Here is a 19,190-nt window from a genome sequence, read left to right as displayed (position 1 = left end):
CTGCTTCTGAAATAATAACAACTTCTCTAAAACCTGCTCTTTTGTTTCTTCTTTTTAATTTCTTGGAGGTTCTCTGGTTCACGTTTACAACATGACAACCTTTCTGTTATTTCTTTCCTATTTGTATTTCTTAATACCATCAGTGATCTGCTTATCAGACTTGCTGTGCTTTTCCGCCAGCCTGACTTAAAATACAGTATGACCTGATTACCTCATTCACTTGCCTGCCTTGGGAAGCTCTCTTTGATCTTGGGTCTGACTTCATATTCTTGATGTGCAGCTTTCAAACATTTGAAAGGTGTTTGTAGACTCTGCACATATTCCGTCTGTCCAAATAACTGCATCTTGCACTTCGAGTGATTGAAATAAAAATTGAAGCAGCTGCTGTGATTCATTTGATCAAAAACAAACCTGCATTTACACTTAGATTGAAATAAATAGAATCTATGGACAAAAAGAGACACTTGTGCTTCCTTTGAAGACTAAAAAAAATATTATAGCTTCCATGTGCTCGTATCCTGAGTTATTGCTGTATATACACATTTGCTAGAGTGGCAAAATTGTAAACAATTACAAGCTTAGCCCCTGGCAATTTTGCTATATCTAAAGCAAGTATATACTCTTACTGACCCTGAGGTCAGTAAAAGAATCCTCCATTGGTAATTGGACTAAATCTAAATCTGTATTTTTGGAGAAACATCACCACATTTCTCCACGAGGGGCACTTTGGTCACCTGACTCTGAATTCTAATTGGCCAAATGTCCCTTGTGACCTCCCTGCCTCTTTGTGGCAGGAAACCTACAATGATATCCCTCATAACCATTCCATACATGCATTAACTAGCAATTAATGTCCCTTTCTCTTAACTAGAGCTAAAACCCTTCAGGAAATGTATTTCCTATTACTGTACTAAGTAGTTCAGATTCCCAAACAGTTTAGCCTTACAGGTTTAACACTCACTTGGCCACTCTACATTTCTCTTCAAGCCTTCTCCAACCCCTGGATGCCTGCCGGAGCAAAATGTCTTCATTCTAGCTCAATCCCTTTATGTCTGCCTCCTCTACTACAGTATCTTCTTGTCTCTCAGCCATGATTGTTATTTTCTTTGAATTAGTCTGGACTCTTGTAAGCACAAGCCACTGTTATACTTTATTCTTCTTGTAATGTTGAACTAGATTTAAAGGACTGTGAAGGTTTCATTCCACTTCTAAGCTTCTTCACAGTCCTCTCCTGGTTCCTTACTCTTGCAATGCCTAACATCTTCCAGGGTTCCAGCTCTCTGAAACTGTTTCATTCCCTTTTTCTCTCTTGCAGTTTCAAGCCTTCACATTTCTGACTTCACAACCATCTGACTAATTGATCTATTGTTAAACATGACCTATATACAGTTGTTTTTACTAACCCACCCCCCTTTTACCCAAACAGGAGGAAAGGAAAGTCTGGGTTAATTTTCTATTTTCTCTTCATTTTCAGATGTCTAGAATGAAACTTTGACCCTCCCTGTGCAAAATGTTGTAAGCAAACCATCACCTCTTAGATTTCTTACTCTTCTGTGAACAACTTTCTCTGAACTTTGGACTCTCCTAAGCAGGAGGTGCCCTTGAAGCAAAAAAGCAACCATTGAAACCAAGTAAAAACCCAGAACAAAATGTCTGAAAGCCCTGTTTCTTCACAAAAAGTGAACAGAGCATTCTGTAAGGCTTTGTCAGAAGAGCTGCGGCTTGACAAAGTAGCAATGAGTGCCAGCTCCATGGTTGATACCTGACCAACTGGCTCGACTTATTGGCTTTAGGTTGTAGCAACACAATTCTCATATTATTTTCTTTACGCAAATTAGTATTCATGTACTGTAAGGTATTTCCCTAATGACCATTCATCGTGGCTGAGGACACCGTCATATTGCTGCCTATATTGTTGATCAGTGTTTCTGCCTTTAATTTTATTTTTAAAGATTCAATCATAATTGACCTCTCACCTAGCACATGCCCTGTGTGACACATTGATTTATTAAATTTCTTTATATCTAGGCAGCTGCACTTGGAAAGGGCATCTGGGTGTAATCGGAGGGCCCTGCATTGTTCTGCAACTTGCTCATAATTGGTGCTCAATCCAAGGCTTTGTCACAAGTTATTTTAAGCCACCTGATAGCAGTAGCATTGCTCACGTACTCTTTCTCCTGTGCCCCTACACACACACACACACACACTACTCCCCTCACCCTTTCCTAGCCAAAGCTTGTAACTACTTGGAAGTATTTAAAGACTTCCAGATCCTAGCTTAAGCTCTTCAAAAAGACACAGAAGACAAGGGGATACAACTCATCCTGGTAAGTCATGATGATAAAGTGTCAAAAGGCTCTAATTATGTTTAATGAGCACGTTGAGCATTTTCCTTTTCACTGAGATAATGTTTTTCCTATATCTCATTTAATTTACAAGCCAAGGTAGTGCTCTGTATTTTAAGTTTGCAGGGGCATGATGCTTTATGTGAAGATTTCCGACATGTTGATTATTAACATCTTTTTTTGGCTACTTCCAAATGTGTTGTGGTTCTCTGAATTTTTCTTCCAATAAATGAAAATCTATTTAGTACAGCACAACTAAAAAATGTAATGCTGGCAAAAATTATGTTAAGAAGTGGCGGTTGGCATCTTGATATCCAAAAATTCTCAATTATAGATTTTTAAAATACTCTTAGAAAGATGAACATTATGTGCTGTGCAGTGTCAGACCTCTGATACTGAATGAAACGTTTGCTGCTCCTGATACTAGCACTAGTAGTAATTTGGAAACAATTATAATTTACTACTAGTAGTAGTAATTTGGAAACAATTATAATTTACAACAGCCAGATCTTCAGTTTTCATTATTATATGGTGTTGTTTTAAACTGGAATCAGGCCTTAAGTTTCCTGATAGAGAACTGTGGGTGCATTAGGCATCTAATTATCTTAACCATCTTATGTCACAATAAATAGTAATTCGGTTATTTTGCTCTAGCCGAAATCGTTTAAGAGTGAAGTTATATTTCTGTGTTTTTCTTCATAAAGAAATAAAGAAAATAGAAGTTTATTGAAGACTATTTGTTATTTAAAAGACTCTATGACAGTAGTGTTCCTAAGTCAATATTCCTTAAACTTGAAATCTTCAGTATCCGGTATCATCAAATGCATTCAACATTTATGTGAGAGAACAGGTTTAGTGTAATGCTCTTAGAAATGGCAGTATTGATAGTCCACAGCAGTTCTTCTATAGGTTTCCCAGTATTATGTTTTCTTTATAACTCATATCAGCTCAGATTATTTTGGGGTGGTTTTTTATGCTTTAAGTGAGAAAGAATCAAAGCAACTCCTTTTGGTAATATATCAACACAAAATCTGCTCCATATTCTTTTTGACATTTAGAGGGTCATTTTTATGAAGGAAGGATAGAACTTGATAAATCTTTCGCTATTTGAAATCCTTTGACTCAGTTAAGAATACCTCATTTGTGGTTTTGTCTAGCACCACTGAGAGAAACTCAACACAACTTTTATTTTGGGGGTGAGGTTGCTATAGTAAGAAAACAACTCTCCTGGCAAGGACTGGGTCAAGAACAACTTGACAAATGTTGATGTGATGTTCTAATGTCAAGTTAGCATTTGATCATCCAAGAAAATATGACTCAGAGACATCAAGAAAGCGCCATGAGCAAAGCAGATACCCACCTACTAGATTCTGCAGTAAATCTGAAACATGAGTCAATGAAGAGGACATTGTGCTTACTTTTTTGCCACCAGCCAAGCAGCTGTGATCATATCACCTCTCCATGCTCACAGAATATGGCCAAAGTATTCATTTTCCCTTTTCTCTCTGAGCTTAATGACAATGCCAGTCACCTAAGATGAAGGAAGTCTCTAGACCAGGGGTAGTCAACCTTTTTATACCTACCACCCACTAATGCATCTTTCTTGATGGTAAAATTTCCTTACCAGCCACCAGTGCTCAATGGAAGGAGGATTCAGCTTGTGCGGTAGAACCCCCTACCACCCATCTAGAATCCTGAAACGCCCCCTAGTGGGCAGTAGGGACCAGATTGACAACCCCTGGTCTAGACCCCTTTTCTCTCTTCCAGCCATTACCAAACCTAAGAGGTGATTGGTACTGTAAAAGCATGCAGCATGATGTGTGGTTCTGGATTAATTTCATTTTGACTTCTTAAATACAAAGGTTAGCATAACTAAACACACTGCCAGGTCCAGGTTTCAAGGAGCCTCTCTATACAAGATACTTTCACCAATCTCCTACGGAGCAAAGTTCCTCTGCTCAGAACTTTAACAGAGACACCTGCTAGATTGCTTTTGCTATGTGAAATTCGCGCCTGGGCCCTACAACCAAGGTGAGGCAAATGATCTTTCTATTAGGCCTTGCTTGCACCATACAATTAAAGCAGCATCACATCAGCTTAAACATTCAGACATTCGGCATCTCCCAAAAAATCCTGGGAACTACAGTTAGTAAGAGCTGAGAGTTATTAGGAGGCCTGTACTTCCCTCACAGAGCTACAATTTCCAGAGTTCTCTGGAAACAGGGATTGATCGTTAAGCCACACTGAGAATTGCAGCTCTGTGAGGGGAATCGAGGTTTCCAATCGACTCTCAGCACACTTAACAAACTGCAGCTCTCATAGTTCTTTGCGGGAAGTCATGACTGTTTAAAGAGGTATCGTACTGCTTTAAATGTATACTGCAGATAGGGCCTCAAAGACATTCACCAACTGTGAGAAGGTGAAACAACAGTGTGGGAGGCAGCATGCCTTTGAATACCAGCTCCTGGGCATCACAAGTGGGGAGAGTGCAGATATGCTCATGCCCTGCTTGTGAGCTTCTCATAGGTTGGCTACTGTGAAAACAGGATGCCTGGCCCAGCAAGGCCTTCTTAGGTTCTGAATGTGCCAGTGCTGCAAAACAACACTTCAGAGTTGGAGATTTGGCCTGTGTTGCTAGCAATAGCACAGGTGATCAGCATCGGCCAATAGATAAGCATGCATGCTATGTAATTCTTTGGAGCAGATCAGCTACTTATTTTAGTATATTTTAGTATATGTGCTGCCGAAGCGAGCTACTTATTTTGAGCTTGTTAGCACTGATAATTAGATAACTGTAATTAAGAATGTCAAACATCTGTTAAAGGTCCTGCCACAGCTTGAGTACAGTGATGCAGAGACACCTCATGACTGCAACATGTTGAAGAATCTGGTAATAACAGCAGTAATGGCACAGTAGAAATCATGGGCGTAGCCATGATTTTTGTTAGGGGGAAGCAGGCTTTTGTTATGGGGGGGTCAGAACCTCAGATTTGTATTGATTTGGGGGAGCAGGTGCCCCCACCCCCTTTGCTATGCCCATGGTAGAGATAGTGGCTGTTGAACCTACTCAAAAGAAGACTATTAGGAGTGATCAAGCTATCCAAAGACATGTTTATGTCTAGTGCATTTATATAAGTACGCATTTTAGAAAGCGTGTGTAAGTCTGTGGTAAGCTTTCTAATGTTAGAAGTGTCACTCAAATCTATTATTGTTTGTTTTAATCTAAAAAAAAAAGAGGGAAAGGGGAAATGTAGTATAGTTGTTGTTTATTTATGAATAATTATTTATGAATACTCCTGCAGGACCGTAGTTTCCAGGAGAGAAACTGGAACTTTTCTGTAAGAGTTAGAAGAAGAAAATGGAAGCCAGGAAGTAGACCAGGGGGTGAAGAAGGAGCTGACAATTTCAGGACTATTGCAACAGGCTACCCTGTGGCTCTCCCTTCATCATTAGCCATGCTGGCTGGGGCTGATGGGAGGTGGAGTCAAATAAGATTTGGAGGGCCACAGGTTAGCCACTCCTGTGGCACAGGAATAAGAGGTTAAAATAGGGTTGCCATATTTCAAAAAGTGAAAATCTGGGCACAAAAGTTGTTGAGAATGGGGGGGGGGGAGTTGTTTGCTTTTTTATTGAAAAATCTCTCCCCCCCCCCCATGAAGTTTTTGCCTATTTGGGGGAAAACTTGCCAAAAAATCAGCACTGCTGATATGGGCTGCCATTCCTCTCGGATACTCTTTTTTACGGATGAATCCCAGCTGTGTCCGGGAAATTCCGGATGTATGACAACTCACTATTGAGAGAGATTTCATTGTTGGACAAACCTCAAAGAGACACAACAGGAGGAAACTGCTCCATTATCTTACTGTTTTCACTGCTTACCTGCTCAGAGAGGACAACTGAACAGGCAGTGAGACTGGCCCTGGGCTCTAGGATTATGCAAAGGAGAGGACAACTCTTCTCTGTTTATTTTCTCCACACCATGCATAATCCAATAAACCTCTGTAATGTGTCTTTCCTCCCCATTTTTTCCCTAAACGATAAACCCCTAAATGTTTTAACCTCTCCTCATAGGGCATTTGCTCCAGCTACTTGATAATTTGGGCTTTTCCTTTTCTACTTCTTTTCCAATCCTACAATATCCTTTTTGAGCCGATACACTTTCAAATGCTCTGCGCAGACGTGTGCATCGCTGTGCTGTAAAATCCAGCATGTGGGAATTCATTCTGCAGTCTGCCTTCATAACCAACCGTATCATATCAGAGACACGATGCCTGCGGGAAAGAATTCCTTTTAACTTCCGTCGCTGAGCAACACCACATAGCAAGCTGTGATAAAATAGCATCTGCTCAGGGGGGAATAAGTGAGAAGACTGAGCTAAAGAAAGGAAAGGAGCTCAGCTAGAAACATAAGGTGGAAGAGAATATAGCTGCCTACTAGATAGGGTAGGCAAAAGAGGATACTGCTGTACCAGCTGAGCTGCGTGGCTGCTCACTCTGCTGTCCAAGTGCTGTTGATGGGCAGATTCAAGGTCCCTTCACTCTCTTATTTTTAATCTTGAAAAATCTTTAAAATATGACGCACAGCCACACTCGGGTCCAAATGTAGCTCTCCAGACCTCTTTGTCAGGCCCAGACCACACCAATTACTGGTTTTGCTTCCCACCCCAAGTGTTTTTGCCTGGCTGGACTTTGTCCTCAACCTCTGATAATGCCTCTTGCTTGCCTGGATGGAGGATAGAAAAGATAAAAATTGTATTTGTTATTACACTCACTTTTGCCTCTGACCCCACCCACCACTGCCAGGTGGTCCAGAAGAGAACTCAGCCCCCAGCCTGAAAGTTTCCCCACCCCTGTTTTAAATTGATAGAGTTATCCTATACCATTACAACGGCATATTTCTCCTAGCAGTTTACTAGGGACTGGACTGCCAGGTATACCCTTATTCCTGATGAATAAACATGGTCAGGAGTACCCCCAATGTATCATTGCAAGAGTCAGTTCAAATGTTTTAGGAATACAACTCTATCTCCTCTCACTCCTCCTGGGCTGAGTACGTGTAGTTAGGCAACATTTCCTTTTCAAAGGCAGAATCCTTCATGTCCCCTTAATAGGCACAGCATATTCCCACTATAATGTGGCAGAGCCATTACTTTATTCTCAATGTGGAGATGAATCCAAAAAGTTCAGCAGCGCCTTAATCTCTGAGGCAATTGCATGCAAGTGGAGTAAAAGAGAAATACTTGGAAAGAACAAGCTGCAGTTTGAGAAGGCAGGTGTGAACACATCACAGGCTTTGATGAAACGGTAATTGGAGCAGCAAGAGATGTCAGCTGTGTACCCGGTTCAGAACTGGAGGGGATTTCTGTACCATTAATAGCTGCACAGAAGGCAACATTTCTTGGAGTGCATCTTTTTTTAAAAAAGGCAGAGCTGAAAGTTAAATTCAGCTTAAAACGTCTGTGCAAAATTGGCAGGAAAATTTGGGGAGCTTTGCAAATTAAGCCCCTATCCTATATGAAGTTTACAGCAGGTCCCTGAGATTGTTGGCAGTGGGGTATTGTTGTTGTTAGATTTTCCTCAAGGGCCGACATTGTTGCCAAAATCCAGCATCACCTGGCCTCTGCGAGTTCAGCTTTCTCCAGATTGAAGTGCAGTGTGTTTGAGGACTGGGACATTTGCAGGGAAACCAAAATGCTTGTTTACAAAGCTATTGTACGACCAACCTTATTGTATGCTTGTGAAACGTGGGCCATTTATAAATGTCTACTCCAACTCCTTGAAAGATTAAATCAACAGTATCTTCAAAAGTTGGGAATACACATCACTTGGGAATACAGGCAAACTAATGCCAGTGTACTGGAAAGATCACCAGGGTTGAAGCAATGATTCTTCAACATCAGCTTCATTGGACCGGTCATGTTGTACAGATGCCTGATTATTGTCTTCCAAAGCAACTACTCTATTCTGAACTTAGAAATGGAAAGCATAATGCTGGTGGTCAACAAAAGAGGCTTAAAGACTCTCTCAAGGCAAATCTTAAAAAATGTAGTATAAACATCAACAATTGGGGAACACTGGCCTGTGAGTGCTCCAATTGGAGAACAGTCTTTACCAAAGGTGTCATGGGCTTTGAAGATGCTCAAACTCAGGACGAAAGGGAGAAACGTGCTAAGAGGAAGGCACGCTTGGCAAACCCTCACCATGATCAACTCCCACCCAGAAGCCTATGTCCCCACTGTGGAAGGACATGTGGATCCAGAATTGGCCTCCACAGTCACTTACAGCCTCATTGTTAAAACCATGTTTATGGGAAACAATCTTACTTGGCTACAAATGATTGCCAAAGAAGAAGAAGATTGTTGTTGTTAGATTTTCCGACAGAAAGGTAAAATTCAGATTGGGGGGTGGGGGATATGGTCTGGCCTTTTGATGCCAGAAGGAGATTTAATGCAAGAGGAACACTGAATAAACACCCATCTGGAAGTCCCCAAAGTCTCAGGAAGGCATATCAGTTTCACAGTAGCGGTAGCAACCTCTGCTTGCCTTTCTTTTCTGCCGCTGCCACTAGAGGTGGTGGAGCTCCTCTGAGTGGTCACCCTCTAGGAGCCCACCATTGCTTCCCCCAGAATGCTCTAGAATAATCCTTCTAGGGTGCATTCTGAAGGGCTGCCGGAACGCTGACCACTACTAAAGAGAGAGGTATGAGAGAGCAAACTAGGTTACTAATATGTTCTCATTCTGACTCATTTGTATTTTGGTTTAAAGGTGTCATTGCAAACCAGTTGAAAGTTTCAAGATGCCAAACTGGGGAGGTGGAGCCAAATGTGGTGCGTGTGACAAGACTGTCTACCATGCTGAAGAAATCCAGTGTAATGGCCGTAGTTTTCATAAGACGTGCTTCCATTGCAGTAAGTGGATCTCTGCTATTTTATTTCACCAGCGAATCCACAATGTACTACAGTAAGGTTACCAGATTTTTTTCAATGAATACGGGAACACTTTTCAACTTCAATGGATTTTGTATGGGGACTGATTTGTAAATCCAGGGACTGTCCCTGGGAAATGGGGACATCTGGTAACCTTATACTACAGTTGATTGTGGCACTAATCCTACTCGTCTAAACTGAAAGGAATATATGGGAAATGGAGGTTTATGGTGGAATAGTTATTATCTGAGGGGTAGAGGAGGTTGTCAACCTGGGAAGGTAGCCTATCTAGGAGAAGGAAAAATCTAATCCTAACCTTCTGCTGCACAAATTCAGGGTGGAGCCCCAAAGATGGTTGGATGACATCTTGCATGCTTCCTTCCAGCAACACCTGCAGCCAAGCTGTGCCCAACATATTGCTCTGTTTCCTTGGGACCACATCAGCTAGGTCGAGCGTGGGGTCTTGTTGCCTGGGCAGCCCAGAACCTCCATACACCCTGCCCAGGCTTGTGCCCTGGGGAGGTCACGCTGGTGCTGCTAACACAGTGGTTTGACTGGAGGCACACACCACTGTCTCTTGGGACAGACGAATGCCGACAAGTTATGATCTTCAGTGAAGAATAGGGAAGAAATTACACTCAGTTTAACTCAACAACACCTTTATTATTTATATGGGTGGCGCTGTGGGTTAAACGACAGAGCCTAGGACTTGCCGATCAGAAGGTCAGCGGTTTGAATCTCCACAACAGGGTGAGCTTCCGTTGCTCGGTCCCTGCTCCTGCCAACCTAGCAGTTCAAAAGCACGTCAAAGTGCAAGGAGATAAATAGGTACCGCTCCAGCAGGAAGGTAAACAGCGTTTCCGTGCGCTGTTCTGGTTCGCCAGAAGCAGCTTAGTCATGCTGGCCACATGACCCGGAAGCTGTACGCTGGCTCCCTCGGCCAGTAAAGCGAGATGAGTGCCGCAACCCCAGAGTCGGTCACAACTGGACCTAATGGTCAGGGGTCCCTTTACACTTTACATCTGACAGGGCTGCTCCAACTACTCTGGCTGACTCCCAACAAAATATTAAAAAACAATAAAAGCAGATGTTTCAAATCAAACAATACGAGCATCAGATAAAGTTTTTCCATTTTCCCCATTGAACTTGCCAATCACCATTGCTTTTCTATTTTCTCGGTCTTCTAGAATGGATTACATTTGAAAACCAAGATTCCACTGTATATGTATATGACCGTACGCTCATGCTGTACAATATGCTGGGTACATTATTCAAATACAGGGGCATAATTAATAAATTAATATATTGATTATGATAGCAATAATAATAACTTAAAGCAAAGCAACAAGAATCTCGATTCGCCTGGTAAAACACTAAAACCACACCAGTCCATAAAAGTAACAAAATCAGCTACAGCCATAATTCAATCAGAGATTAAATAAAAAAATCATCAAAAACTAGAGAGGTAAAAGCAGCTCATAATGTGCCATCAAATGCACAATATCACCATCCTCTTCCTATTTCTATAGTATAATGCAGGCAAAAAAGTCCCCTTCTTCCATTTAAAAAAAAATTAAATGCCCACTTATTATCTGCAGCCCTGTGACTGACTTGAAAGATACTCTTTCATGTGTTGCTTGCTATTTACTTACTTTGCTTCCCAGCTGACTTTTACTTAAAGCACATCTGTGGTGGACATGTGGCATGATCACAATTTGTAAGCCTAAAACTAATTCATGGCGGCTGTGCTGCCTCTGCCAGCAGATTGACGAATATCTCGGAGCTGATTCAACAATAGCACTTCAAGGGCTTTGACTCCATCTGTTGCAGCAAACAGATACTCTGTCCCAGAGGGGCCAGAAATAGAAGCACTTTATCTACATCACTCCCCTTACACACACAGACACACAAAATCATTTTTTCACAGAGAAGAATGCAGAAAAGGGACAGATCAGCTTCATATAGTGCCAGAAATGTCTTGCTTTACTGGTCTTAATTTTAGGACAACAATGTAATCCCCAAAGCTGAGGGCAATGAAACAATTGTTGAGACAGGTAGAACGCTGGTGGCGGAAAACTCACTCTGAATTGGACTGGACTGGACACGGGTTAGAGCTCAATGTTGAGCCTACCAAGTGGCAATGGCGACAGTGAAGAGAACCTTCTTCATTGCCTCTATTAAATCTGCAGAAAACAGCAGCAGGAGACTCTTTCAGGTGGTTCGCAATCTATCAGAACCACCTTCATCTCTGGGGCCTAGTAGGGATCCCAAGATCTCCTGCAATGCTTTTGCAAAGTTTTTTGCACATAAAGTCACTCAGATTCGGAAGGCGGTAGACTTCGCCTTGGAAGCAGGGCCGGGGTGAGAGTGCTAGAGTCCTGTTAGGTAAAGGTAAAGGTACCCCTGCCCGTTCAGGCCAGTCTTGCCAGACTCTAGGGTTGTGCGCTCATCTCACTCTATAGGCCGGGAGCCAGTGCTGTCCGCTGACACTTCCGGGTCACGTGGCCAGCATGACAAGCTGCATCTGGCAAGCCAGCACAGCACACGGAACGCCATTTACCTTCCCGCTGGTAAGCGGTCCCTATTTATCTACTTGCACCTGGAGGTGCTTTCGAACTACTAGGTTGGCAGACGCTGGGACCGAACGACGGGAGCGCACTCCGCCGCGGGGATTCGAACCGCCGACCATGCGATCGGCAAGTCCTAGGCGCTGAGGTTTTACCCACAGCACCACCCGCGTCCCTTAGAGTCCTGTTACATGGGATCAATTCCAATCTGTTACCTCTGAGGATGTGGACAGGCTGCTTGGATGAGTGACGTTTCTGAGCACAATTCAAAGTGTCGGTGCTGACCTTTAAAGCCCTAAACAGCCTCAGTCCTGTATACCTGAAGGAGCGTCTCCACCCCCATCATTCAGCCCGGACACTGAGATCCAGCGCCGAGAGCCTTCTGGCGGTTCCCTCATTGCAAGAAGTGAGGTTACAGGGAACAAGACAGATGGCCTTCTTGGTAGTAGCGCCCACCCTGTGGAACACCCTCCCGTCAGATGTCAAGGAAATAAGCAGCTATCCTATTTTTAAAAGACATCTGAAAGCAGGCCTGTTTAGGGAAGTTTTTAATATTTAATGCTGTATTGTTTTTAACACTCGATTGGGAGCTGCCCAGAGTGGCTGGGGAAACTCAGCCAGATGGGCGGAGTATAAATAATAAATTAGGATTATGATTATCATCATCATCATCATCATCTAAGAGTAAATCTCATTGAACTCTGTAGGAATTTTGGTTTTTCTCTTTCCCCTATTCTCCTATTTCTTCACTATTTAGGACTGGATCCAAAATCCAGTGATATAAAATTAAATATCTCCAGTGACATTTCTTCCATTTTATACCACTCATTATATCAGGATGTTTTATGTCTGAAGAGAATATGGCATTTTCCACAACTGAAGCAAAGTATGAATAAGAATTGGAGCAGGTTACAATTCTGGTGATGGCTTTACAAAGTTCTGTTAATATGTGTAGAGGTAATAATCACTTTTAGAATCAGAAAGCAATTACTTCCCAAAATGGTGGCTTAGATGTAATACACATTTATGAGACACAAGCAAGGCTTAATAAGACCGGAGCTTAAAAAATATATGCAGCATTTATGAATCTCCAAAGCACTTCACATAGATCTTAGTAATCTTTACAACAGCCCTGTAAGGAAGGCCAGTCCTGTTACTCCTGTTGTGGAGAGGGCAGGACTGTATGTGGTTTGCCTGAAACAACTTAAAGAGTTTGTGGCTGAGGAGAGATTTGAAACAAAGACCTCTACCATTTAGTATTTGCTCTCCTAACGTTTCCAGGCCATTTACCTGTAATTTTACTAACACCCCAGATGTGAGTAGCATACTTTGCCACTGATTATTAAGTAGCTTTTAGTAGACCTTTGGCTCCAGGAACCCTCTTCTGTCCAACTCCCTGAAACCTATAGCAAACTGCAGGTGCCTATGTTTCAGTGCATTTGCTTCCTTTCCAGTGGCCTGCCGAAAAGCTCTGGACAGTACGACAGTGGCAGCCCACGAATCTGAAATCTACTGCAAAACTTGTTATGGGAGAAAATATGGCCCAAAAGGGATTGGCTTTGGACAAGGTGCAGGCTGCCTCAGCACAGACACTGGAGAGCATCTTGGGCTGGATCTACAGCAGTGAGTGGAATCCTCGGTTTTTTAAAAATAATAATTATGGCCTCTGTTGCATCAAGTCACTTCATTAGTTTCCATAACAACACGCAGGGGAAGCTGTAGCACAGACTTTTCTTCAATAGATCTAATAATTTTTATCCATTTTAATGATGTTCTGTCCCTGCAGAATATTACTTGAAAAAGATTTCCTATGCCAGTGGGCAATTATGCTACAGAAAGAGCCCGTGCTTTACATATTGTCACAGTCTTTACTATTCACCGCAATTGTGACTCATTAAGTGCAGTACAATCAAAGGGATGGGTTCTTAGTACAATGATGAAATTATTTTTCTGCATTGTACTGAGATGTTATTAATACTTGAATAGCCACAATGCAATCTGTATTGTCTAAGGAAGGCGGGCAGAAAAATGACTGTGGGTATTTTATATTGGGGGGCGGGGACTGTTTCATTTGGAGAATTCTATGTTCATAAAGACATGGAATGAAAGGTTACAATTGCAACACAGTAAGAATAAGAAAAGGAGCATTGCAAGATGTGTGGTGGCATGAATACGTTAATTCCATAAAGATTTTCATCACTTGTAGAATCAGATTATTATTATTTCCCAAAGCTGTAACCTTAAGGAAACTTATTTGAAAATTGATAGGACTTACTTCCAAGTACAGTGGTACCTCGGTTTTTTAATGTCTTGGTTGACGAACATTTTGGTTTTCGAATGCCGTAAACCTGGAAGTACCGGTAAATGCTTTGGTTTTTGAACATGCCTTGGAAGTCGAACATGCCATGCAGCTTCCGCTGAGTGCAAGATCCTGAGGCCTAGCTATCAGCTTTTGAGTTTTCAGTTTTCAAATGTTTCAGAACTCTTTGGGAATGGATTACGTTTGAAAACCGAGGTACCACTGCACGTTACATCTCATGGAGGAGAGGGTTATTGAAGGGTAGTAGGAATGGCGGCAGGACGGCGGTGGCACTGTGGGTTAAACCACAGAGCCTAGGACTTGCCGATCAAAAGGTCTGAAGTTCGAATCCCCGCGATGGGGTGAGCTCCCGTTGCTCGGTCCCTGCTCCTGCCAACCTAGGAGTTTGAAAGCACGTCAAAGTGCAAGTAGATAAATAGGTACCGCTCCGGCGGGAAGGTAAACGGCGTTTCCATGCGCTGCTCTGGTTCGCCAGAAGCGGCTTAGTCATGCTGACCACATGACCTGGAAGCTGTACGCCGGCTCCCTCGGCCAATAAAGCGAGATGAGCGCCACAACCCCAGAGTCGGTCACAACTGGACCTAATGGTCAGGGGTCCCTTTACCTTTACCTTAGGCATGGTGGCTACTTTCTGCCTCCACAGAATGCCCCCTCTTTTTGTATAAAGTATTTGTATTCTTCAACCAAAAGTGATTATTGTTTTGTTACGGATGCCACGACACATCTTCTGCTTGTAGTGCTTAATTTAGCTGCTCCAAGATAAAAAGCTTAATGTGCACTGAACATTCTTGTCATCAGCTCACCAAAGCCAGCTCGTCCTTCCACTCCTACCAACCCTTCAAAGTTTGCCAAAAAATTTGGCGATGTTGATAAATGCCCTCGTTGTGGGAAGTCAGTGTATGCTGCAGAGAAGATAATGGGAGGAGGAAAGGTAAGAAACGAGCTAAGCAGGTAAAGTGCCATTGCATTATAGCAGAGGGGCAGCTGCCAAAATTGAAATTTTAATCAAAGAGAATGGAAAGCGCATGAGAGTGCTAACTGCTTGGTGTTGCTTCTGAAAAGACACATTTAGGGTTGACTTGTAAAGGCATGTTTCTGTTCTACATTTAATTCAAACAACCAACTTCCCCGTTGGAATAGCTAAACCCATAGACCAGATTAAAAGAAAACAAAATAAGCTGCATTTAAATTCCACATAGAAATAAAATGTTTTAAGACTTCACATAAAATCATATACAACATAATTTTACTAATTTTACTGCAACAGCTTTGCTTTTATTAAGGCAACTAAAAATATTATTTAACAAATGTAAAAACCATTCTAATCTGAAGCCATTGAAGGTGGGAGGTACAAGATAAAAATAGACTAAAATACAGCTCTAAAAACATCAAACTCTATAGCCATCTTCACAAATTCTTTTTAAAAAACACAATTAATATTCCACAAATGACTGGGTCAAACCCCAGGGAAAAATGTATTAAACAAAAATGTCTTCAGTAGGTATGCAAACATCATGACACGAATGCTCTTGTCTAATTTCAGCTGGTAATTGAGTTTATATCCTTAAAACTCACGATTTCTACCATAGTTGCTTGAAATGGATTCTAAATGTATTTTCCTGAGGCTGGAGGGCTTGATTGCAGAAGACACTAACTTCCCAGTCAAATACCGATTAGCTTCTTGTAATAGAAAGCTTAATGTTTATTCCTCTCCCCAATATTTCTGCTGCCCCACGGAAGGACACCAGTGCAATGGGGCTTTCCAGTCTCCCCGCACCTGCCACATGCCTCCTATTTGCTATGGGGCGGGGTTCTCTGAGAACCCCCAGAATGGTGAGTGGGGGGAGAAGAGGCGAGATCATTCTGTCAGGCAAGCAGAACTGCCTGTACTAACAGCATGTTTGTAAAAGCATGATGCCAAATTCCTCCTATGTTCTGTATAGTGTTCTCCAATATCAGGAAATGGAAATTGGTACTTGGTGTGAATTTCTATTTACAGATGGAACTTGTTGTCTCCCTCTAATCAGGATAGGCAGGCCCTTCCAACTCTTTTGCTTCCTCTTCCAGGGAGAGGAATTGCCTTGCCCTCCAGTCCAAACTGTCAAAGGAGGAACAACTCATGTGTTGAAATTCCAGCATTGCAGGGGTTTGGACGAGATGTCTCTTGGGATCCTTACAACTCCCCAGTCCTATTATTCCTCAACCCCCACAAAACAAAAATGCAGAGGAACCATATAAAACATGGAAACTTAGAAAGTAGATCAACAATTGGATGGAACAAAACAAACACAAGCACTCAACATGATATGTATGATGCAGGCAGAAGCCCTAAAACCCAGCCCACACCAGAGGTGGTCTCAAGAGGAAGGAGAGGTGGGCAGAATGTCCTCCAACACTTATTTGAAAATAGAAATTCGCTTTCCATTTATACCAGTTGGGGTTGGAGGCCATTCTTTGAGTAGAATATAATAAAGCCGTGTCCATATAAATCCAGGAAGACTTTGTCTGACAAACAGCTAGGCTACCCTCTGGAGAACCTTCCTTCCATCTGAGGAAGATGAGTCAATCTTGGAATGTGTGTTGGGATTGCCAAGTGGCTGCATGACAAATGTACAAGAGAGGAAAGCAACCCAGTAGAGCACTGAGGTAACAGTCCCTTTCAGAGAATGGGGCATCATTTATTTGGGTCTCCACCAACCCCATCTTGTAAATAAAGCTAACATCCAATAAGCAAAGCAATTCATTATATTATTGAAATCCTTTCCAAGATGGCGTTCCCACCTTTTTCTTTTGCTGTGCCTAGATCAGAGCAGGGAGCCTTCCTCAAGTGGCAAAGGCAGGGAGTAGATTGGGAGTTAGGGGGTGGTCCTGCCTCTGATGTCTTCCTCAAAAGGTTAACTTTCTGCCAGTGGTGAGATAGGCAGAGACAACCCGTATCAAGGATCACATTCCCTCCCTACAGGAGAATAATTGATTCCATCTCTTCCAGTCAGTCTGGTAATAGATTTCCACCTGAGCTGTTGAAAATGTTAAATCTGGGGAGAGGTGTGTGGGTGTCTGTGCAAAGGGAGTTAATCTCTTTATTTACCAATGCATAAATCTTGGAAAGGTAAACCTGCAATGTCTTTGATTTCAATAATAATAAAATAATAATAATAATAATAATAATAATAATAATAATAATAATAATAATATTTTTTTATTTCTATCCCGCCCTCCCCAGCCGAAGCCGGGCTCAGGGCGGCTAACAACAGGGCGGCTAATATTCTTTTGCTTTGTTTCAGCCGTGGCACAAGACATGCTTCCGATGTGCTTTCTGTGGGAAGAGTCTAGAGTCTACAAACGTCACAGATAAAGATGGAGAGATTTACTGTAAAGGCAAGTGTAGTTGTCATGCCTCATACCTAATTCAGACAAATTAAGGTGCCTCCCTTGAAGACTTGTGGAGTTACCAAAAAATCTTTTCTTCAGAGTGAAACTCCGCTGCCACTTGGTTTTCTTAAAGGTCCTTAAAGAAAGAGGCTGCCTCTACTGCTCACATTTGGGCTGCAATAGCACTGGGTTTCTACCAGAAACTGGAAATATTATTAAACCAAAGGGGAGGGCGTCAGGATGGGAATGCTAGCTTTATGAATTTTAGGTGCAAATTTTCGCAGGATCAAATTGTCTTCTCAGGGCTGGGCTAACTAAACATGTGAGAAAACATATCGAGCTCCTCCCTCAAGTATGAGATACCCCCATGTCTTGACACCACACTATTCTGAATCTTCCCACCCCAACCTGCCAGTGATGCTGAGGCAAGGAAATGCAGGATACCCTCTTCCCCTGGCATCTTTCCTCTCCTTCTCACCCATGTGAAACTAGGCAAAGGGCCATTGATCTGTTAGTACAATGGGGTTTTGCCCCCACCTCAATTGGCTCTTCAGGCTCAGAACCCCCAGAACAGTACACAGGCAGAGGGAAGGGGGATCATTCCATCTGGCAAGTGGAAAAGCTTGCACTGATGGAACAGTTGTTGTAGTGCTATACAGAATTCCTCACAATCCCATTTAAATTACACATACTTTGGCTTAGTTACAACTGGTTGTTCCAAAAGCTTTTTTGGGAGAAGCTGAGTTTCAGGGACGGCCTTGAAGGAAGTATGGGATATGTTTTGTGTTGAGTGCCACATGAAAACAGCTCAAACATTATGCCTTTCTTTCTTTTCCAGTTTGCTATGCAAAGAATTTTGGTCCTAAAGGAATTGGATTTGGTGGCCTCACTCAAGTTGAACAGGCTTAGGCTTGTCCAAATAGTAACACATGAACAAGAACGTATTAAGAATACTTTTTTCATCTGAAGAAGTACTCTCCTTTCTTCCACAAGTTTTGTAGAATGGTGCAGGAAAGCTTGTTGTGAGAGGTAGTGTAGGAAAACATTTACTTTCTTAACAGCTACTGTTTAATATCTTAATTTCTGGACTGTTCACAAATAATTTCAGAATTGCTACCTATTTTAAATAACAGGAGCACCTAGGATACCACTATAAAGATTACTGTTTTTACATCAATGTTAAATAAACAGAACCTGATTCCTATTTTACATTCTGTTGCTTATAAGTGCCAAAACAGCACTTTTGAATATGTGTTGTTGGTATGTCATGAAATAAAGATATTGGACTGTAAGCAGCCACAATAATAATGTTTTTTAAAAAGCACTGTTCCAGTTACTACCAAGTTCAAAACCATGCTCTCGCCTTGAGAAAAACATGGGATGGTATTATCTCATCTCCAAACATATATTACAAGGACAGCACTGAATGTAGAACCACTTGCATATTGGCAGCCTGATCTGAAATAAAAATATGCCTTACAAGTGCAGGTGCTGAAAAAATATATATGTTATATTTACCTCTTGGATTACAACTGATCATTTCTCAAATTCTTCTGAGTGTCTAACAGAGCCTGTAACGTAATTCCACAATCCTGACTCTGAACTCTATAACCTTTCTAAAAATGGACAGCACTTGTAATTTTAGCAACAGAAGCCCAGTT

General features: G+C 42.0%; 1 protein-coding gene across 2 annotated transcripts; it reads left to right on the top strand.

The window, feature by feature from the left end:
- Window positions 1-2,170: 2,170 nt before the first annotated feature.
- CSRP3 (cysteine and glycine rich protein 3) lies at window positions 2,171-18,821 on the top strand. 2 transcript variants are annotated; one of them, XM_083752928.1, is made up of 6 exons: window positions 2,171-2,327; window positions 9,110-9,252; window positions 13,292-13,460; window positions 14,956-15,088; window positions 17,442-17,535; window positions 18,368-18,821. In XM_083752928.1, the coding sequence occupies exons 2-6, from the start codon at window positions 9,141-9,143 to the stop codon at window positions 18,436-18,438; spliced, it is 579 nt and encodes a 192-aa protein (XP_083609054.1). In that variant the 5' UTR covers window positions 2,171-2,327; window positions 9,110-9,140; the 3' UTR covers window positions 18,439-18,821. The 2 variants fall into 2 exon arrangements, with proteins under 2 accessions (XP_083609054.1, XP_083609055.1); XM_083752929.1 differs by having other exon boundaries at window positions 2,197-2,331; window positions 9,127-9,252.
- The last annotated feature ends 369 nt before the right edge of the window (window positions 18,822-19,190 follow it).

Source organism: Podarcis gaigeae, assembly GCF_964106915.1.
Source record: "Podarcis gaigeae genome assembly, chromosome: 1".
NCBI lineage: Eukaryota > Metazoa > Chordata > Lepidosauria > Squamata > Lacertidae > Podarcis > Podarcis gaigeae.
Note: the sequence above shows the minus strand (reverse complement) of the source record. Positions and strands in the feature narration are given on the sequence as shown.

Coding starts and splice junctions, on each gene's coding strand:
- CSRP3 (XM_083752928.1), top strand. CDS start 9,141: ATGCCAAACTGGGGAGGTGGAGCCAAATGTGGTGCGTGTGACAAGACT. Junction 9,253..13,291: donor TAAGACGTGCTTCCATTGCA/GTAAGTGGATCT, acceptor CTTCCTTTCCAG/TGGCCTGCCGAAAAGCTCTG. Junction 15,089..17,441: donor AGATAATGGGAGGAGGAAAG/GTAAGAAACGAG, acceptor GCTTTGTTTCAG/CCGTGGCACAAGACATGCTT.